Source organism: Cotesia typhae, unplaced genomic scaffold, assembly GCF_013202065.1.
Source record: "Cotesia typhae breed Kobodo isofemale line unplaced genomic scaffold, CoteBio_Ctyphae scaffold_152, whole genome shotgun sequence".
Lineage (NCBI taxonomy): Eukaryota > Metazoa > Arthropoda > Insecta > Hymenoptera > Braconidae > Cotesia > Cotesia typhae.
The window spans coordinates 8,932,699-8,955,925 of record NW_027423776.1 but is presented as its reverse complement, the minus strand read 5'-3'; the positions used below and the strand labels follow the sequence as shown (position 1 = coordinate 8,955,925).

General features: G+C 29.5%; 2 protein-coding genes across 5 annotated transcripts in view; one reads left to right on the top strand and one right to left on the bottom strand.

The window, feature by feature from the left end:
• LOC141536090 (uncharacterized) overlaps positions 1-9,296 on the bottom strand; it is a 28,523-nt gene extending 19,227 nt beyond the window's left edge. The window contains exon 1 of the mRNA XM_074256338.1: positions 9,163-9,296. The gene's annotated coding sequence lies outside the window, so the exon portion shown is untranslated. The remainder of the gene's footprint in view (positions 1-9,162) is intronic.
• LOC141536098 (uncharacterized) lies at positions 9,273-22,361 on the top strand. Of its 4 annotated transcripts, XM_074256352.1 has the most exons (16): positions 9,985-10,314; positions 10,443-10,664; positions 10,758-11,215; positions 11,277-11,479; positions 11,960-12,276; positions 12,408-12,547; positions 12,614-12,691; positions 13,406-13,712; positions 13,781-14,305; positions 18,685-18,752; positions 18,952-19,535; positions 20,043-20,323; positions 20,389-20,579; positions 20,673-20,792; positions 22,122-22,146; positions 22,223-22,361. In XM_074256352.1, the coding sequence occupies exons 8-9, from the start codon at positions 13,414-13,416 to the stop codon at positions 13,782-13,784; spliced, it is 303 nt and encodes a 100-aa protein (XP_074112453.1). In that variant the 5' UTR covers positions 9,985-10,314; positions 10,443-10,664; positions 10,758-11,215; positions 11,277-11,479; positions 11,960-12,276; positions 12,408-12,547; positions 12,614-12,691; positions 13,406-13,413; the 3' UTR covers positions 13,785-14,305; positions 18,685-18,752; positions 18,952-19,535; positions 20,043-20,323; positions 20,389-20,579; positions 20,673-20,792; positions 22,122-22,146; positions 22,223-22,361. The 4 variants fall into 4 exon arrangements, 2 of the variants coding, with proteins under 2 accessions (XP_074112453.1, XP_074112454.1); XR_012480687.1 differs by lacking the exons at positions 18,685-18,752; positions 18,952-19,535; positions 20,043-20,323; ... (2 more) ...; positions 22,122-22,146; positions 22,223-22,361 and adding an exon at positions 9,273-9,410 and having other exon boundaries at positions 9,625-10,314; positions 10,758-10,998; positions 11,093-11,215; positions 13,781-15,455; XR_012480686.1 differs by lacking the exons at positions 18,685-18,752; positions 18,952-19,535; positions 20,043-20,323; ... (2 more) ...; positions 22,122-22,146; positions 22,223-22,361 and adding an exon at positions 9,273-9,410 and having other exon boundaries at positions 9,625-10,314; positions 11,960-11,994; positions 12,089-12,276; positions 13,781-15,455.
• The last annotated feature ends 866 nt before the right edge of the window (positions 22,362-23,227 follow it).

Sequence of the window (23,227 nt, the reverse complement as noted above, 5' to 3'; positions counted from 1 at the left end):
TAAAAAGCGTAGGTTTTAACAACGGCGATTACTACACTAGGTCGCTGCGTTGCTTCAAAGGATATCTTAAAGCACTTTTAGCGATGGAGCAATAACTCTCCTTGGAATAAATATATCATCTGAAATTTACACGAAAAATAATATAATGGTTAAGCTAAATTACTACTGAGTAAACTGGCTCTAGCTTTTTAAATCTAGTGATCCTTTCTCTTCAGCGAGAATTAATCATTTGATACTTAAAAATTATTTAGTCATAAGTCATAAGTTACACTTTCGATACTAAACTTTGAAGGATTTGTTGTTTTTTATTATTGAATTTATTTTACTACTGGAATGAATAGAAACTACTGATTATTTGAAAGTGTACATTGAGAAAAAAAAATTTCTTTTGAAAAAAAAATGGGAATTTTTATAATAAAAAATAAATTTGTTGGAAATTTTGAATAATTTTATTTCTTCACTGAAGAAATAAAAATTTTTTTCACAATAATTTTCTCGTTAAAAAAAATAATTTTTTATAAACAACTTATCCAAAATTTTTTTCAACAAGAAAGTTACCATTTATTTATTTCTTCAATGAAGAAATAATTTTTTTAATTTATTAAAATTTTGCATTCAATATTGATCAAGAATTTAACAAATTTTATTTTTATAAAAACTAAACTCTACTTAAACAGTTATAAATTTTTTTATAAAAAAAAATTCCAAAGTTTCATATAAAGAATTTTTTTTTTTTTTTTTTTTTTTTTAGACATAAAGAATTCTATGACCATCGTAGATCTTAAATTTAAAAAAATCAATTCACGTTGATCTAGTTGGATACCGTTAGATCGTTAGGTCTAAATAACTTTTTTAAGGCAACTGAAATATTTTGATTCTATATCTAACGATATATATCTTTTAACATTGATCTGTAACAGGTTGGACTTGAGAAATTTATTCTCCGAAAAATTTTATTGAAAACTAAACTTTTTGTGCTCGTATAAAAAAATTCAATTGATTATTCAAACAGTGTTAGATTTTTCAGTGGAAAAAAATGAGATCATTGATTTTTAGAATTTTAGTCAATCTTTTCAGAGATTTCAATTCAAAACAAGCTATCAATGACTGAAAAATTTCATTTTATCGTTAAAAATTAACATTTTACTAAAAGAAACATAAAAAAATTAATTTGCTACCTACTTTATTTTTTTACAAAATACAAGATCCATGTCAAACATTTTTATTCTATCCCCAAGTTTTTTTTAGATCGTTTCTTAATGTTTTAATAATGTTTTATTACTTAGTCATTCTATATAATATAATATCGCTACTACGTACATTAAGAAATTAAATATATTGTTATACATAAAAGAACTAATTACGAATAGATAAATTACCTTTCATTCTAATATTCTGTATCGCAATATCTAGTTTTTGAATTAAAACTATCAACTCATACCGACAAATGACGCCATTTAGTGAAGCTGCGCAAGCTAGATGCGCGTTGCGTCTAACCTTCATAATGTATAAAAAAATTTAATAATTTTATTGTAATTGACTAAAAAACATTCAAAATATTAAATAATATTTGATAAAGTATTTTACCATGAAGAATAGTTAAATTTTTTTGGACTAATGGATAATTTTTGCCATTTTTTTGGATAATGGCGTTTCTTCAGTTAAAAGCGCGCGTTTTTTTTAAAAAGAATTTTACATTTTAAACAAATATTTTATAATTTAATTGAAATTGACTAAGAAAAATTCAGAATATTTAATAATAATTAATAAATTATTTTACAAAGAAGAATAGTTCAATTTTTTTCATTTAAAATATCTTCTTGATGTTAACATTAGCCGCCATTTTAATGTTTGTCTTTAGAAGACATTTTTCAGGAAATTTATGTATATTTCTCAAAATTAGTTAATTCTTTACAGTAATTGTCGCAATTAATAATTTTTAAACAAAAAATAAAGAAGAAATAATTTTTCTTCAATTTTTAACATAGTAATCCATCAAAATATGATCGATGCTTACGCGTAGGCATACACAGTTAATATCAAGCATTTTCTTGAAGCTAATGTATGCAAATAAATAAATTCTAATAAATAAAAGTCCATAGAGTAATTTAACCGCTGTAAGACAGTAATTATTCTCTAAAAATGATATATTGTCTACTATAATTCCAGCCGTTTTTTTTTTTCTATTTTTCTTCTCAACAAGTACATAAATCCCGTTCCACGCTAAATACGTCTTCCTAAAATTCAGCATTAACTGTATAACTAAAAGTTCCCGGCGTTTAAATAAAGAAGTTGGTTGAAAAAGGTCCGCGGCCTTAAACCATCTGCAAGACCTTAGACATTAGAAACTATTTATATAAGACATAATATCGTGTAGAAAGAACAGAGCTGGGAGACTCAAATAGGAAATAGGATAAGTTGCGTTGTATCAGAGACAAGTACTCGTATATTACAACCCCTTGTATAGTAAGCGCTCAACAAACTAAACAACCTCGGCATCATATCATGTCTTTATGACTAGACTCTGTGCGTATGTAGATAAACCGCAAAATTTCTCTTTCCCGCCAACGCACTCCAACAACTTTGATCGAAAGAGGTAACCCCTGACCGCCGACCACGTTTTCCGCTTACCAACTCATCCACACGCTTTATAACCGTCCTTTTATCCATCCAAACTCTTAAGCTCAATATTACATTGCATTATGCGTTATGTATCAAGCATTACATGAATTTGCTTGAGAAATTTATCAAAAGTACTCTTCATAATTTTACTTTGATTGCTTTCCCTCGAGAGATGCCTTTTTTTTTACTTTAACAGTTCTTATGTGAAGCTTAAGTGTACTGAGAATAATATTGTAATGAAATTACAGCAAGCTGTCAAGCAGAAAGGGAAATTGTTCAGAATAAAATTATTTTTCTTCAGCATGTTCCGAGAAATGAAGTGGTATCTTGGAGCAATGGAGCAGAAAAAAAGTATCAGCATCAATAATTTAAGTCACCGATATAATATAATACAATGTATCAGTATGTAGAGAATTAAAGTATAGGTCGTTCAAGTAGTCAGATCTTTCGTAAGCGGTAGTTACATTTTTCAGTATTTTTATTTTAGTTTAATAATATTTAACGGTCCTAGTGAATTATTTGTTGTGAAACAGGCCTATAGGGTAAAGGCGCTGCAATAAATTTAACAGGAAAGTTTTTTTTTTCTTGTAGTAGAGGCTAAAGAATACACTGCAAAGATATTGTTCAAAGATGAATTTTTGAAATTATTTTAATACTTTCTTTAGAGAAGAATATAAGTTTAATGTAATTTTTAGAATTAGTTCAAAAACAATTTGTTTTTTTTTTTTTTTTTTTTTTTTTTTTTTGTATTTTGAAAGAAAAAACTTAAAGAAGAATATAAATATATAATTTCTCTTTGGTAAAAAAAAAAACAATTTTCAAGAATAAGAATTCTTGAATCAAGTCAATCGGTTTCTACATTATCAAAAATACATTCTTGCTTTAAAAAAAAATTTTTATTTCAGTGAAGAAATGCAATTTTAGCCGTAGCTTTTTTAAATTAACTCAATTGATAAAATTGGCTATTATATTGCAGCACCTCTTCCTCAGATTTTTCAACCTCGCCGGGGAAATAAATGAAGAAAACGTGTGATTCTAAGGATGTAGCAAGAGGTAGCACAGCAGACCTCGTGTGGCCGATAAAAAAACAAAACCGTGATCAATGGAATTAAATAAGTAAATGGGAGTGTCGTGAATCGTGATCTAGATCTTACACGAAATCGCCTCGCGGGTTTTATTCTTCGCGTTTCGACGTTCATGGAATTCTATTTCTCTAAATAATAATAAAACTGTGAAACTATAGCTTAACGGTTAATTCTCAGATTATTTATCTGCACTATATTTATATGTATGTTTAGAAATAGGTATAATCAGCCCCGTTTTACTCATTGCTGATCGCTGATCGTTAAATTGAAAAAAAAAAAAAAATGGAGAAAGAGTAAAAAATTTATTCACTCAGCGTTAACTCATGCTGCTGTCTTTAGACTCAAGAGACGTACAGAATAATAGCTGGTGTCTATGTCTATGTCTACTAGTATTGTTGTTTAGTTGTATCTTTTCAATATAACGCTACGAGCGTGGCGGCACGAGTACTCAGTACCACCAGTACAGGACATAACAACCGAGTAAGTACAACGTCAGTACTGGTAACGAGACAACGAGAACCGATGGGATCCTGCTTCTTGTTTTTTCAGCTCTCTGGCACAGAACGTCGCCCAGGGAAGTATAAAATAGCAGGAAGTCGGCCGATACCGTGGCCAAAACAAAGGAAACTACCAAACGACGGAGATACCCATCTTTTAACTTTAACCGTGGGATCGGTGTAGTCGGCCAACCCTGACACTAATACAATCCATACAGTCTTTATCATTTCTATTGTTATGTTTTGTTTCCTTTTATTTTAGAGACCAGTGCATTGGTACCGGTACCATCAAGAAAAATCAGGCCAAAAATTATTCGATTACTTTTTTTTTACTGAACTTTGAAAAAAATTTTTTTTACTTGTTTAGACTGACCAGTATTTTGTTGCGCGCATGCGCAAAATCCGTTCCACAGAAGAACCAAATTGTTGTTTCACGCCATCGTAAAACAACAATTGTACTACCGTAATTTTAATCTTACGACACTGTTAAGACGTAATTTTAATGTTTCTTAGAGTAATTTTATTACCAACATTTATTTTTCTATGAGTGAAAATGCGCCATCTTTTATCGTTGACGTCAACACTGAACTTTAGTGGTAACTCTAAGGATTTATGTACTTGAACCAACACGCCTACAGATACTAATCAAAGAGTTAGTCACTCTTATACAGATATCCATTTAGATAAGTTATATATTATAAAACATTGACAAATGCAACAAAAATTATAATCATGATTACTTCCGAGCTAAAATAATTTATAAATAAATTCTGCGTTATTTATTAATAATAAATAAAAATAAATGATATTGAAATGTAAGTCTGTTAATTTCAAATAAATATTTTTCAAAATTTTTATTTAAATTTCCTACACGGAAAGAGCAAGATGACACTGGATATCATCCCAGATTATACTCAGTGATATATCTGTGGTGAAAAAAAAAAAAATTTTAGATAGTAGCTAAAAAAATCCCAGATTATACTCATTGTAATCTAGATTATACTGAGTATAATCTGGATTATACTCAGTATAATCTAGGATGATATTGAGTGTCATCTTGTTCTTTCCGTGTAGACTTGAAATTTTTTTTTTAATTCATTTAAAAATGATTTATCAATAAAAAAAAAATTCCAAATATCGTCAATTAATTTCAGTATCATAAAAATAAATTATCTATCTTTTAATTCAAAGTAAATACTAATAATTGTGTAAAATTAGTAAAATAAAAATTCTAAAATAAATTATTTTTTAACTGAAAAATATTTTTACACCCATAAAAGGTATAACGGTATATATATATATATATATATATATATATATATATATATATTTCATTATATTTCAGGAAGGTTAAATCAATTTCCTGATGCCGGTTTTTTATTCCGTCGAGCCTTTTGATGCGCCGATTTTCTAATCTCCGTAAATGCTCCAAGATTCACGTACTCATAACAACAATAATCTTAGCAAGATTACGTCTACATCCACATCTATGGAGAACAGCAAGGTGTACAGTCTATCTATTGGTGAAATAGATAGACTGAGAGCTAGATGCGGGCCTGAGTGACCCTGTTACGTGCAGAGCCATAGGATAGCAATAATTACACACACATACACACTTGAAAGCTCAGAGATGAGTGTACCCTGCTCCGTATTATATCTGTGTTCACCGATAACAATAAAGTGTAACGCCATCCTATCATCACTGTCTCGGTGCTCGATTCTCTCGGCTCTCATTGGTTAGTTTTATTTTTTATTTTTGTTTAACTCTATTGCCGACAATAATTAATTTAGTATCACGCGGTCGCGGATTGTGGACACAAGGAATTTTTTACTAATTATATTTATGTTTTTTATTGCCTGCGAAAGCTCACGCGATTTAGATTATTTATTTATTTATTATTATTAGTTTCATTTTATAAGAATTCTGTTTCCTTAATTTTTCTTCTTAAGATTCAACTATTTTTTTTTTTTTTTTTCAATTGTAAAGTTTTAATAATTTAAATTTTTAGTGCAAATTTTCATTAATTTTTTTTCCAGAACTTTAAAAGATTTCAGGAAGATACAAATACTAAAACTGTACATGAAAATGGCGTTTTTTAAGTTATAAGCGCGCGTTTTTTCAAAAAAGAAGATTAACAAGTTTAAAGAAAAATATATTATATTATATATTCAATTTTTTTTAATTTCTACTATTTAAATGCGTGAAAAATATTTGAATTCATTTTCTAAATCCAAATTTACAAAATTAAAAATTTTTTAATGCTAAAAATTTTGTTTCAGCTAATTTGATCAATTTTCCTAAAAAAATAAATATTAAAGATGAGTATAAGTAAAAATTTTTAATTTTATGCAACCAAATCAAGCTCTATTGAAATAAAAGTGATGAATATTCCTCCAGAAAAAAATATTTATAATAAATAATTTAAACTTCAGATCAAAGTGAAACCAAGTGTGTCTATTATCGATCAGCAGATCGATCTCACGTTTGGATGTTGGTGAGTGTATTGTGCAATCATCAGAGAAACCAGATCTCAAAGAGTATAAGGGGCTTGATGGTGATGATAATGATGATGATGATGATGATCACTTCAACTGGTAAATTCTTTCCACAACTATTTATAAATCTTTCTTTCGAAAATTATTTATTCATTAAATAGCTCGGTAGTTTTTTTCTATACCTCAGATCTTTAATGCCTTTTATCCACACTCGCATCCATACATTTTATATAACATCAATCTTTAAACCCATGCTGAGAAGGCACATCTTAATTACGAGCCGTGTTTTCTCAAAACTTTTCACAAATATTTTATTTTAATATTTATTTAATTTAACAAAAACAACCGAAGAATTTTAAAAGCGACTTCCTATTGTTTGCAATTGCTTTTAACTAAACTTCCATTCCATTCGGGTCCTTGCTGTTGCATAACTATAATTAAAATTCGAGCAAAAAAATATATAATAGAATAGAATAAGTTTCCTAGATCCTTGATCCGCGATACAAAGCAGTAGTTAACGTTTTATGTATAAAAGTCGTGCAGTTCTTCGGTAAATAGACGCGCACCTGTCGCTCCTTAATGTCCTGCGCAAGTACATAATATACGCTTATCTATTCACAATAAATAACATTAATTAACGCCAAGTAAATTCATCTGACGATTAATTAGATTTAGTTGTATTAATTTTCAATTTTCAATTTAAAATTTATAGTTATAATATATAATATATATTGTATTAATATAATGTTGAAAAGTTTTGTTCAGTACGTTTTTTTCTCTGATACATTATATTATATCACGGCTGTAGTGATTTATCCTCTTAGAAAGAGCGGCCTGCATTTAATATATTTATATTCTTATTTATATTTATATACATAGTTCCACTGTGGTAACGTTAATGTACACGTAGATAATCTGCAGTAGAGGAGCAAAGATCGTGAAAGTGGCACAGTGCTTGTGCGTTTTCATAAGGGAAAAATCAAAACTAACGATCTGAGATCTACGGTGTTCATCGTACCATGTTGTAATATTGCTAAAGTTGTACACATCTACATACATGTATTTAATATGTGTGTACCGTGGATACAACGTACTCGAGTATTATATTCATACCCACATTGCTATTTTTTTCCACTCATTTTGTTGCATAAAAAACAATATTTTCATTTTATTTATACTCTTATTTGTAAATCACTCTTTTCGGAGCGTTATTACGGCTAGAGGGTTACTACCGAGATGCCACGTGTGTCACGTTCTTCTAACGGTTTATGTTGTTTCGCACAACAAAAGAGTTTACGCCCTTCTTTAATAAATAATATCCAGATTTTTTTTTTTGCTGAATCGTTTCTTATAAATTTTTTTAATTGATTTTTTTGCAGTGAATTATTTTTAGACCTTTCAATATACTTCAGTCATATAATTCATAAATTAATATTTATAAATTGTAATTTTTTAAGAAAGTTTTTTAAAAGATTGAAAGTATTTTTTTTTAATTATAAATATTATTTTAAAATTTAATTTTTGGTAAATTTTTAAAAAGAATTAAAATTTTTATAATACTAAAATTAACCGACGTTTTTAATTTTTTTTTTATTTATTAAATTAGAATTAAAAAATATTATTTAAAAATTTCATTCATAATTTTTCATGTTTTCTTCAAATAAAAATTTGTTTTATTTTTTTGTAATAATTTTTTCAAAAAAATAAACATTATAAAAATTTCTAGATGTCGGCTAAATAATTTTAATAAATTTTTCAATTTTTAATAAATTAAATAAAAATAATTTTATAATTTTTTAAATAATTCATCTAATTTTAATTTAATGTCCATCGCGGCTAATTTGCTCAGTAATGATTTTTTTTAGCAAGCAATACAATTTTTATTAAATATTTCTTGTCTGACCTCAAGTTTAATTTTTATTTAAATATATAAAAGTTTAAAAATTTTACAAAAAAAAAAATATTCAAAAAATAAAAAAAAAACTTTCATAAATAATAAAAATTAAGTTAGCCGACATTTCAAAATTTTTATAAATTATTTATTGAAAAAATTTCAATTAAGTAATTAAAAAAAAAAAAAAAATTCACCTGTAAAAAACTTGAAAAACTATAAATTGTAATTTTTTATAAATATCTTTTTATTTGTAATTTAATAAATGAAAAAAATCAAAAAATTTTACACGTCTGCTAATTTCAGTGTCATCATAAATAATTAAATTTGTGAAACTAAAATTGGTGCTCCAATACTGGAACTAAGGACTGAGTAATTTAAAAAAAAAAAAAAAAAAAAAAAAACAAATTATTCTTTAAATAATTTATTGGTTAAAAAAAATTACCAGACAGCTTTGTTCAGTATCGTAAACTTGGTCTAAAAAAAAAAAAAAGCTAAAAAATATTAAAGCATGCCGTGCACAAAAGAAAAGTATGGATGAAAAGAGTAATAATAAAAAAACAATACGAACCTGGTTGCAAACAAAGCAGTAAGACCAGCCGGGAATTAAAGTGTCCACAGATTAAAAAAAATAGATAGCAACAAGTTTTATCAACAAATAATCACTGAGTATAATCACAACTGTATTAGTTTCCTCGATAATCAAATATAGATTTAACAACAAAATGAACTCGCGCTACAAGTCATTGTAAAAAGTAAAAATGGTAGTTAACGAGCAAACAAGTAAAATCACCGAGGGAAAGTGGTAATACACGCACTGTAAGTATCCTACTAAGTATATATATTTATAAATATAGTAAAATAAAATATCAAAGGTTTATCGATCGATTTTCGCGACACTGATCATAATCACAACCACTGTTACCTCTCAGAGCCACAATAAGTACCATCGTTATCCTTATCACGGTCATCCTAGGTCTGAGTTTAAAAAAAAAAACTTATCTCATCTCTTTCTTCTTACTCTGTTTCTCAGTTTTCTTCCGTGTAATCGTCGTCACATCTGTACAGAACTGTCCGGGACGATGCACACCGATGAACCCGGAAAGCACTACGCGTAACCGAAAGAAAGAGCTACAAAAAAGGCGAATTTACAATAAAAATCCATCCGACTAAAATTTAAAACTTATTAAAATCCAGTAAACTTTAATTTTCACAACGACACATGATCTTCTTGTGCTGAAGCTGAAGAAATTGAGACGCCACGTACTCGGAACCGAGAATGCGCACACACGCTCGATCGCTAACAGATGTTGACGCGATCGAGACACCGCTGACTCTCATGTGTCAAATATCAACTAACTGCTGACCTGTCCTCAGCCACTTAGTACCGCACAGTTCACCTAAAACCGAGTTAAGTTTAATATTTTATTTTATTTTAAATACTCTATATTTTAATAAACATAAAAAAAAAAAAAAAAGAAACTACACCTGATATTTCTGTTAACAGGGACGAAGCTAACAGCAGTCACCTCACTTCACCTTATTGAATACGCTGACATTTAGCCGAGGCAAACGACACCAGGTTCTCCAACGTGCGAGCAACTCGTTTTCAGACGGGGTTTCACAAACCCACTAGTGGGATAAGGACGCAGCGATCCGTATCATTTACCGAGTTACTAGTTACTAGTTTTGTTTAGCTATTTTACTAGTAAAATAAATCCAGGTTATTTTTCACCAGCATTATTTTTTTATAATTATAATTTAAAAAAATATCACTATTTCATTTATTTTTATTTTTTAGGTTAGTTTTAGAATACAACAGCATTAATTTAAATTTAAATTTTAATATAGTTCCAGATGATGAATATTTTATTATTTTATTATTGTATAAAAATAACCGAGCCTGAGCACAAGAGTCTGCTCGTCAGGAGGCGGCTCAGGCCACTGCCGCTATGGTCCCCGAGGAGCTGCCTAGAGTGCCGGCCTATGGCGTACACCGGCCGCCTCGATTACGGTATAGCCGGGTACAAAAGTGGTAGGATGGCAGCACACGACGTTGCATTTTGTGTTTGAGTAAGTCCATGTGCTTTTGTTGAAGGTGTGTTGGTGTTGGATACCAGGTAGGCAGTAGGTAGAATATATATTTGTGTGTAATATGTGCTGTAGGTTGTGAGCTGTCAGTGTGTTAGGGTGGGTTGTATTGTATAGGAGTCAGAAACTGTTGGTAAACGACAAGTCCGGCATCACAGCGATACGAGCGAGCTAGGTAGGTAGGTAGGTATGTATTTTGCCCGAGGCAACTCTCAGGATAGCGGTACTTCTATTCCCCACCTATGCTAGCTGGCTCCTTCTCCGGCCCCACGTTTATTCGCCCCACTGTTGAGTTGTTGCTGGTTGCTGGTTGCTGGTGAGCAATGACTGTGTGCCTTGTACCTGTAGCATTAATCTGTGTTGGTAATTTTATTTGTATTGTGTTGGGTGTTTGCTGGTAAAATACGGAGGGGAAGTAAACGGTACCCCACCACCCACAACTACGGTGCCGTGACTGCTGGTACTTGTGACCAAGCCAGTGAAAATATCTCCTCATGTATGGGTATACGCTGGATTATTCTATCATTGTGATGGTAAATATTTTATTTAATGTGTGATGTCCATACATTTATATGCACGGGATATTATTTTCAGGCTGCAGGATACATCAAGGACGTCGAGAGCGAGAGAGATATCACGGTTTGTGGAAACGGAGAATTCGATGCCGGATTATTATACTGCTTATGGATTGTCGTAGAGCTTAATGTCTAGCATACGGAGAGTTCGACGAGGAGACAGGCGTGATCTGCCTGCTAAAGTTTGGGGATCATCTGATGTTCATCGGTGCTTTTTAAATTGTAATTATTAATTATGAAAGGGAAATTTGAGATGAAGAAAATTTTTTTTTGGACGGGAAGTTTCGAGGATTGGAACTTTATTCTTGGTGTAATATTTACGAGAACTGATAGCCTTTAATTTTTTTTAAGTATACACACGCCATGGTAAATTACAATAATTTCAGCAATTACAGATTCACAATGGAACGTGTAGACTTTGTAATTTTTAAAATAATGTTATAATTCAATACATTTCACGTTGAAAAATTTTCACAGTAAATTCTCAGGAGATATTTTAAGAACTTAAAAATTTTTGCTCCAAAATTTTTTTTCATATATTTTTTACTAGAGTAAATAATGCATTGAAAAAACATATGTGAGAAGGTCATATACCTTTTTTAAATTATCTAAATTTACATTGTATGTTTACAATAGTTAATGTTTCTAATAGAATAGTAATTACTTACATAACTATTAATAGAAATATTTTTTATCTTGTAGATGTCTGATGAAGATTGAATTAATCAAATGAAACGGTAATTGACAGTCAAGACAACAGAAGATTAATTTGGAACGAAAATTAATTCTTCTCACTGAATTTAATGACAAATTTAATCTTTGTTCGTCTAGTCGATAAATTTTATTAAATTTTCAAACGGAAAAGATTTTGTCGATGAAAATCAATACAGTTAATCCAAAGGATCAATGAAAAATTATACAAGAAGATTTAGGTTAATCCCCTGGGTGTGACGTCTTTTATCGTGAAGACGAACGGATGTATCCTTACAAGCGTCATGTGAATAATTTTTATATATTAGGTAAATTAAAATGAAAATGGTAATCATACAAATAAAAATTTACGGTTTTTAGTTGTATGGATTTTAAAAATTTTAAAAGTATCGGCCGCAACTACTCGGTCAACTTCGCTTTCTTTTTCTATGAGTTGCAGCTGGTAGTTGTTCGCGAGAAAGAGACAGCGAAACTGGCATAAAAATTACGTGGCGGGAGCACGCGGTAGAGAGAAATAAGTTCAGCTATAATACTATCTATATAGTAAGATACCTATAAGCATAATATAAGCACCGGCAGGTAAGTTAAGAAGAGGATTGGGTGTGTAGTGCACTTGCACAGATTTCTTTTGTCAATATTCCACAGGTACATTAGCTTCGAGCCCACCGATATGAATTAGTACTGTTTAGTCCGCTCTGGGATACACGTCTAATATTTTCTCCGGTAAATGAACTCTCTAATTACCCGTTTCCTTAAAATACTCCATGATATTAATTCAACAATATAATAATGAATTCTGGGAAATTTTTATTTTTACTGGAAAGCGTAAGGATTTAAAAGATAAAGTCATCTTGCACAGTCAGCCTCTGAAACCGCTGAAATTATTTTGAAATAAATTTTAAGGAAGATATGTGCATTTTTTTTTTTTATTTTATAAAATACTCAAAGTTTACTGAAAAAATTTAAATAAAATATTTTTAAGATACTTAAAAGATTTAAATAATATTGATAACAATGCATCAAATATTTTGTGCTTTTATAAATAAGCTCCATAATGATAAAAAAATTAATTTAGCATATATTTAATAATTTTGAAAATTGTATAACAAATAAACTATGGCAAAAAAAAATTGACATTTAGAAATTAAAAAAATTAAAAAATGCAATTTTTAAAAAATAATTTTTTTGTTAAAAAATTGTCAAGTAACTACTAACTTTAATGTCATAATTATTTTAAATCATAAATATTTACAAATAATTTGATATTGAATTCTATAAAAAATGTAGAGTAATTTTTTTTATTTTCAATATTTAACCCAAGAAAAAAATCTCACGAAAACTATTATTAAAAAAAAAAAAAAAAAATCAATTTTCCATTATTTTTTCTCCACCTGACTAAAAAAAATTAAAAAAAAAAAATCAAATATAATTTCTCAGGCAATGGAATGGATTTGAGGGTGAGTAGACCGAGTCCATCGACACTTGCGGTGCCCGAAACTCGTCGGGGGTCAGCGAAGCGAGAAATTCCGTGGGTGCTCCTCAGTAGGGGAGCCAGGAGTTCTGGGTTCTGGGTCTGGTACCTGAAGGGGGTTCCGGTGCTCGGTACAAATGCGCTTGCGCATTTAGCCGTACCAACATCCGAGCTCATATCAGCAGGTGAAGTAAACTCGAGACTGGATAGGAGACTTGAGAGCCAAGAGCCGATTCAATACAAGCAAACTCAGTCTTACAAAGTAACATTAAGGTAAGTAAGTCTGATTCTTATTACACTTACACTTACACTCCTACATTACACGTATATTGTATCTCTAGATAGCAGAGCAAAGAGCGCAAGAGTAAGAGAGCAAAAGAGCAGCCGCAGTCAGTCCGCTATCCGCGACTGACTATATGTACAGAGTAATCGGTACAGCGATAGCCAATGAGGATGCGAGACCTACATACACCCTGGGCCTCATGCTCTTCTCAATGCACCCCACTATCCATGTGCCCAAGAAATCCCCACACACTCAAATAATATCGCTGTCTGTTGTGTCTATGTGTGTATGTACACACTCTACACTTATCATTATTATTATTGTTATTATTATGATATTACTGTGGTACGTGTAGTGTGTTGTGGTACTAATATAACTCCACATCAGAGTTCCAGTACCGTTAGTCTGCACTAAATTCCCAGGCGCTAGGAACTCGGGGCGAGTTGAGTCTTTGTGTATGGCTGGTAAGGCCGTCTGACTAAGTAAAGGTTGCTGGCTGCTGTTCTGTCCTGGTATTATGTGCAGGAGCAACTCGATACTATTATATGTCCGACGTCATAAAAGAGTAGGCTGTAGGCTGAAGGTGGGTTGTTATCCCAGAAATAATATTATAATCGCTCCACACGCACACTGCTCAAGTTTAAGAAACCTTATGTTGCATCTGCAATAATTAGCTATTTATGTGATCAATTTTTTTAAATTAGAAAAAATTAATAATTATTTTTTCAAAAGTATAACTTTAAATATATATGACATTTATAATTATACTTAAATGTTTAAATTAAGCCGTTTTGTTTAAAAATACTGACTGAAAATAATTAAAAATTAAATCATTTTTTTCAATAATTTAAATTCTTTTATTTGTAAATATAGATATACAGCATGGAGTGACTGCTTCTCAATTCTTTTCAATCAGTATTCTTAACCAGGACGGAAAATTCTAACGAATAAAATCTGAGAATATTTTATTATTTTTTTTTTGTTTACTTAAAATTTGATAAATGAAACTAAAGTGACTTATTATACTGTTGAAAAGTAAATATTTGGTGAGATAGTAGTTACTATACAAATAGATACACTAAACAAAAGATTTACTTGTATGTTAATCTAAGAAAATAGAATTAAACATTTGTTTTCTTCTAAAAAAACTTCATATTTTATCTACTAAAATTTATGTTTAAAAAAAAAATTCTTAATAGTAAAAAACTGAAATTTTAATTTTGTCAAATCAGTAATATTAATATAAATGTTTGTAAAGAAAGTTTTTTGATTTTAAATTGAGATTGAAGTTTAATGGAGCTCCACCGCATCAGTGGACTATTTAGTAACCTTTTTTGTAGGATAAAATTTTTACTACCTTTGTCTTAACCGTAGATTAACATGACTGGCTTTTCAGCTATTAATGGATTTTTAAAACTATTATCATTGTTATTATTATTATTATTATTATTATTATTATTATTATTATTATTATTATGATTTTTGTTATAGTGTTTAATAGCACGGTACTTTTAACGTGCATCAACACTCCTTAGAGCCTACGCAGCTAATGTTATTATATATTATATTATATTATAGTTATTATAAAAAAATGACGTGTGTTGTGTGAGTGAAGATTGAGTGATGCTGATGTAGATGGACGGATCTGTTGTTGTATGAAACAGAGTATCGTACAAGACGTGTGTGGTAATAACACGACACGGGTACGGGGTTTACACACCTTCGTGTTATGTGGCTTAGACTCGATGCTTAGATTTATTGGCACTCTGTATACTGACTGCGAGGGCGTATGTAAAAGAGCCAAGCTCTGGACGTTTGTTGCCGGAGGCTGTTCGCAACATTTGATCATCATTATAATTTATAAACTATTAATGTATACCGAGGCATACAACCCGCAAAACGGGACACGTGGTTTTACACGTGTGAAATTTTTTGCTAAAAATTCTGGGTCTTTTTTAGAATTTTAATTCTTGCATTAATATACCTACACATATAAAACTATTTGATATATTGAGAAATTCGGTTCACTTTTTGTCATCATAAGTTATTAATTAGTTTTTGTTTAATTAATTTATAGGCGAATTTATGTATAATGGTTGCATCTTAATCATTTGCAATTCGAGATGGTCAATGGATAATTCCATGTTCGAGAACTCGATCCTAATGTTCAAGCCCATAAATTGAGAGCGACTTGGTCTATACAGCAATTGCGAAACGCTTCTAGCTTGACTACGTAATAAATGTCCAACTTCTTATATATCCTATCCTACTATACACACATACACACACGTGTATTGAAGATATATCATCTAATTGATAGTATGCGCAAGTTTGTCAGGAAAAAGAAATAAATCACGAGTGCAAGGAAATTAATGTTTAAAAAAAAAAAATATGTTTGCCTTTTTACTTAATTTGATAATTAAAATATTTTGTTAATTTGTTAGGCTTTAAATTTTATTTAAAAATTTAATTAGTTTAATTAATGCTTGCTTGCTTAATAATAAACGTTCCAAATTTTTTAATAGAAAGATGAAACTGATACATTTTTAATTTTATTAGAGTTAAATTTTATTTACTAAAGAACAAATTAAAATTTTTATATTCTAGTTTGTTAAATAGATAATTAAAATTCTATTTACTGTTATTTAAAAAAAATGCTAATTAAAATTCTGCAATTATTTCCGGCTTTGAACACTTAAGATTTTTAAAATTGTTTAAAAAATCCATTCAATAAGTTTTTTTTTATTTTTTAAAAAATTTTAATTTTATTTAAATAATTTTATGAAAATTTCATAATTAAAATTTTGAAATTAGTTTTTTTAAATAACAGTAAAAAGAATTTTAATTATTAAATTTTTATAAAATTATTTAAATAAAATTTAAATTTTTTAAAAATTTTAATTTTATTTAAATAATTTTCTAAAAATTCTAATAATTTTTTTTTCAAACTGATTTTTATAAAAATGAACATATCAGTCTATTAATTTAAAAATTTTCTATCTACGCAATTTATTATCATTTCCGCGATCTCAAATTAAATATCATAAATTAAAAATTAATAACTGAGAAATAATTACTCACCTAGATTGAAAATGCATCTTTGGAACTCTAGTTTAGCGTCTGGCGTCTCGTAAACTATACTTTCACATCAATCGAGATTGCAAATAAAAATCTGCATGACGATTAATAGTCGGATTAATAGTTGCTGATTGGACGGTTGACATTGTTTCAAGGGTGCGGCAAGGTCGTTGGGTTTCATCTACTGGATCAGTGTACCAACACCAATACCAGTTGGCTCCAAGTGACGGTATTCGTAGAACATAATACACTGTAAAAAAAAAAATAATAATAATAATAATGAGTATAAATATCTTAAGGGTAATGGTAATGGGCTCTGGCTTGGTCTAATAGCTGTCATGTAACTGGTTGCGATATTCTCCGAAGATAAAAATTACTCGTAAACTTTCTTCAGTATTTTATATATATATATATATATATATATATATATATATATATATATATATATATATATATATATATATATATATATATATATATATACGTCGACATAATACATATTTATAAATTTAGTGATGGTGTGAGTATAAAGTATGTATGTAGTTTAAAGTTTCTTCATGACCTTACGCTACCGTTGGTTAAATCACTTTTTTACTTTAAAGGTAGTGCCAACATAAATATCATGATGATGAAGCGAAATACATGTCTGTTTGGTCGTTCATCAATTATATTTACTCTAACCTACGGTCCGTCTTGTACTCATAATCATACTCTGGTATCCTCTTCTTCACTTTGTCTTACTTTTTCTTCTTGCTCTTTATTTCTTAATAAAGCAATTCATAGGATTTATTGGCCAGCTGATCCAATCATTTTGGTTATAAATCATCAAAAATGAGCAATTTAAAATTCTTATGATAAAACTTTGTACTTTATTATTATTATCGTCATTATAATCATTATCATCATTATTACCGGGATTAAGTGGACGTTGGATTATGTATGGAGTCAACGTATATAAATAAAACAATCAATTGCAATGTACACAGTAAACTTGTGAATTGCTCTTTTTAGAATTTTACTTTCTATTGTACTTATATTTTCTTCATTTTAGTTTTTTTTTTATTTATTACTTACTTTTTTGGTTTATGTAATTAACAGATAGAAAGTTTTTTAAATTGTTCATTTAAATTGTACTATTCTTCTCTCGTTTGATGAATTGATATGACACTGAAGTTAGCTCTTTTTATGGACTAGAAGTTAATAATACTAAAGTTAGTCGACGTTTTTCATTTTTGGATTTTTTTTCAATTAAATTAAAACAAAAAACCTTTTTTTAAAATTGCATTTACAATTTTTCATGTTTTTTACAAATGAAAATTTTTTTTTATTTTTTTGTAATAATTTTTTCAATAAAACAAAATTCTAAAAATTTTTAAATGTTTCATTTTTTGGAATTTTACAACAAATAAATTATTGTGAAGAAAAAAATTGAAAAAAAAATTACAATGACAAAATGTCTGTCAACTTCATTGTCATTAAATTTATTACAAATAATAAAAATAAAATTGATAAAAATTTTTATTTTTATAACTTTCAATTTCAACAAATTTAAAAATTTTACTTCAAATTAGCGGGAAAAAAAAAAACAAAAACTTTAATCTTAATCTTCTCCTTTATTGCAAATAATAAATTATGACTTGTAAATTTCCACATGAATAAATAAAATAAATAAAATAAATAATATAAAACCATAAAACTTAGTTCTAAAAAAGGCCGTTAATTCGTAGAGAGTTTTGAAGTTAATAATAATCTAAGATCAGCTTTCGCATTAAATCTCAATATAAAATAAGCAAAGTAATTTAGAATGACATCAAAGCTAATAATTTAAGAAAGTTTAAAGCTCAAATAAAAAAATGTTAACAAAGTTTAATGTTGTCATTGCAGTGAAGAAGAAGAAGAAGAAGAAGAAGAAGAAGAAGAAGAAGAAGAAGAAGAAGAAGAAGTAATTTAAGGTAAGAAAAAAAAATTTAGTAGCAGTAGCACAGAGCGCACTGTATTATAAAGAATAAAGTAGGAAGAGGTGTTGGGCACGTGCCAGATGAACCGCAAATTTACTTACCTTCAGTATATGCAGAATGTTCATCATCATCATCAACATCAACATCATTATCATTATTTCCGAGCATCAAGTTAATCTGTATCTAATTCCAGGTCCACATTAACCTAGAACCCGGTTGCTTCACTTCCAGCGGTACCATATAAGCAAAAGCAACAAACTTTAAAACGTAAAGATGCGTCCGTCCTAAATGGAGTGCAAAAAAATACTATTTCCAATGTCAGTGACATTTGCAGACTCGTATCAAGAGAGACGGCGGGTATAAAGTATAAAACAGTTTAAAAATATAAAAAAAGCTGTAAACTTGACATAACATCCGAGAACGAGGTAAGATCCATCTGGTGGATGCTTTTGAAAGAGCATCTTCGGGACATTAATGACCAGAATGAGAAAACACGGACGTATAAAACGACATCGCTGCCAACAGAGTATCATAATCGCACCTTCTTCATATCTCGGACACATATCCGAGAACTGCATGGTGTACTCGAGACAAGATGATCGGCGAGATCGCGTTTTATAGAGCGTGGGCGACCCGACAACTCTCATTCTTGCTCTTTGGTAGAGTATGGTAGAGACTACAACCTACAACTGACACTTGGTCGTTTTTGCTATCTTCCCATCTTGCTTCTTATCTTCCAGAGCATACACGTAAACATTACCTCTGCCACTGAAGTTTGTATGTATCCAAGTTCTATCACTTATTATATTTTAACTGTCTTTTATGTACCGTATGTTTATGCTTGGTTTCTTTTCGACATGGAGATCTCAGACCACATGGAAAAAAATTCTTAAAGGTGGTTTCACTGTTACATAATTTATTTTGAGTGATATTTACAAAAAATTGAGGCAATTTTTGGAATTAAAATAAAATTATCAAACATTTTCTTAGTGAAAATAAATTTACCAGATATTTGATAATTTTAATAATTTTTTAGCAAATAAATTATCACAAAAAAGAAGGAAAAAAATTATTTTAAAAAAATTGCATTTTTAATTTATTAAAATTTCTACAAGTCCATTTTTTTAATAATTTTTTTTTTGCTGTAATTTATTTGGCAAAAAAAATTAAAACAATTGTGAAGTGACAGCTAAATTTAATATCATAAGTTTGTTTATTTTTAAACACCCTAATTGACACATTTACTTGACTACCTGTGAACTAAAAAATTTTTCATTTTTACAGGTAGATTTTTCCCCTACTGAGATTTTTTTGCCCCGATAAATACCTGGACTATTCACATTATATTAACACAATGCACATGGGGCTTCAGTTGCAACCTGTATACCTGGTTAGCCGGACAAATGCACAGGAGACACGCTTCGATGAAGATCATGCACGAAAGTGTCTATATTTATTTTATTAATAAAATCTACTAGCATGTATTTCCCAGACTGGATTGCTTTTTTCTGATGAATATTAATAAAATAAAATTCAAATAGAATTGAAACCCAGCCATTGTCTTTGTAAGTATACTTCAATTTTACATTTAAATTTAACTATTAAATAGTATTATTACATTGTTTTTCAGATACCGAGGATTGAAATGTCTAAGCGACAATTGGAATTTTAAAAAGAACTTATTTAACAATGATATTAAAAATCATCATTGTTTTAAAAGAACATATATATTGAATAGTATTTCTCTTACGAAAGCAGTTAAGACCATGACGATATGGTTATTGGAGCGTTAGCACAGCTGAATTCAATGAGGAAACGCAGGCAAGTTGTATATTGTAATCTAATAAGAAGAAGGTAGTGGAACATAACGTGGAATGTCGTATTATATATACATAAGTATATTTATTTATATAGATATTTATATTAATGTGTGGTGTGTGGATGCAGATACTTTTAAATACATATCCCGTCTGAGATGGTCATAAAGACGCGTAGCCAGCTTTTACCAGATCATCTGTACCGAGCACATACACAGTAAGTACATTGCAATTGGATATGCATAACTGGAGTATTAGTAAATCCAACTCCCAACTTAAACTCGAAACACGAGAAAGCTACTGGTGAGTGAGAATCTACACTACCCAACTTTTAGATTAATATCTACGGTAAATAAAAAATACTAACTGTATAGTACTCTGGGTAGTTAGTTTTAATGACAATAGGCGAGGCTTTAATAACAGAAACTTCATCTTTTAATAAATCGATATTGGGTTTTCATCAGTCTCGGCTAATTAGATAATTACTTTGTTATTTTCTTTTGAAATTTCGATAATTATGCCCTCGATTTCTATGAGAACTTTTTTTATTAATCAAAAACTTGGGTTATTATTTAATGATGCTGAAAATTACAGACATTTGATCTGATAATGTTTAAATAAATTTCACTTATTAAAATTAAAATAAAAAAAAATTTCTTCTTATTGACATAGAAGTTCCCCAATAGGCAGTAGCAAGATCAATTTCATGCGTGAAGAAAACCTTGAGCGGTGTCAAATGTATAAAACAGAAAATTTCCAATGAATATCACCAAGCTCAGCAGTATAATTTAATCCTGTGAAATAAATTTTCAGTTAGCCGCTAAAAAAATGATTTATAAAAAGTACTAAAAAGGCAAAACTAAATAATTATCGTTTGTACAATAGAAGTAGTATTATAGGAGATTTCTCGCTATCGTCGACTGGGTTTTTGCTATTGTTGTAATCTATGACCAGCAGTTTACCATTTAAGTCTATCGTCACGCCGTTGAGAACACGTTATACGACGATCACGACCCCATCGCTCGACACAATTAGAAGCGCTTTGAGAGTGTATCTGCAACAGGACTTGGTACACTAGAATACACTAGATCGTTATTAGTCTTCAGTCTCCAGTTTGAGTTTCATTCTATTCGCCTGTATACCCATACTAGTGCTCTCAAGTAAAGCCTCTACATAACAACGAGATAAAATAGTCTGATGGTAGTGCTAGTGGTACTTTCAGGTGTGGTTACCATTCTCTAGGACTGGAATAAGAAAGGATGATTGGAGCCCAAGCCAAACCGGGAAATTTAGTCCTTTTTATTAACAAACCAAACGATCCGATCCGGCAAATAAACATTAGGTTACCAGAACAAAAACTATTTTAAATAATATATATATATATATATATATATATATATATATATATATATATATATATATATATATATATATATAAAGTATTGTATCTAACTGACTATTCACAATGAGAATGAGTCTTTCTAACATTTAAATAGTTATTTCTTACATATGCATCAGTTAATTAATGTTTCACTGACTGTTACAGAGAATAAGAATATCATCATCATTATGTACTTGTATCCTATTAAATATACATGTATACAACTGTGAAGGCGCTTAGACACTTTACGGGCGATTGAATTGCAGGTGGAGAGCTGAATAAAGAGCTGATGGATTCTTAAATGAACGGACAATGGGATCGGAGATTGATCGCCGGATATCATCCCGGTATCTGAGAATTAGTCCATTGACTGATCCATGTTTACTATGGTATACATGCAAGTGAAGCCTCGTCTTTGACCAATTGTAATCAACGTTTAACTCTGTAAGTATTAATTTATATTATTATTCTTGTACCTTTAGTTAAATATTTATTTTATTTATTCACTTACTTTGATATAACATACATTTTTCTGGGCTCGTCCGCATCTTTTCTTTAATGACAATCGTTTCCCTCGATCATTGAGCAGATGTACCGATAACCTATTGTAAATTGAATGCAGTCAGACAGCTTTGCATCGTCATTTTGCTTAGATACCTTTATATCGCTATTAGCGAGATAACATTCATAGTTATATTTATATCTCTACATGTAAGCTCACTATACCTACAGGTTTAAACATTTCATTCTTTAGTACATTAACCACTAGACAGCAAACATTTATTTTAAATTATTTAGTGCATTGAGCATTGGTCACGGTTCAGCGTCTTCCAATCCCAATTTTAATACGGCTTTGTTGTTTTTTTAACGGTTTGCTGGATATGGGTCAGTTCATACCATTCACTAAATTTTTACAACTTTTAGCTAAGAAAATTTTCATTTTGCAGCTTTTCTAGAGACTATGATGTGGAAATTTTTCATTCAACATATACTGACTCAGAGAAAATTTTTATTTCTTCTCTTTGTCTCGGGAAATTTCCAAATCTACATAGAAAATTTCAAACTAGGTTTTGAAAAAAAAAAAATGATAATTGTATTTTTGGCAGAGGTTTTTACAAAAAAATTACAAATTTGGTGTCCAGTTAATTTTTTTTTCTGTGTACGATTTCTTCAGCCATTGGGAGGGATATGCAATGGCAAAAATAGATGAAAATTTATCTACGAAGAAAGACAAGATCACTAAAACGTCTGGTATACCTAATTATAAAGAG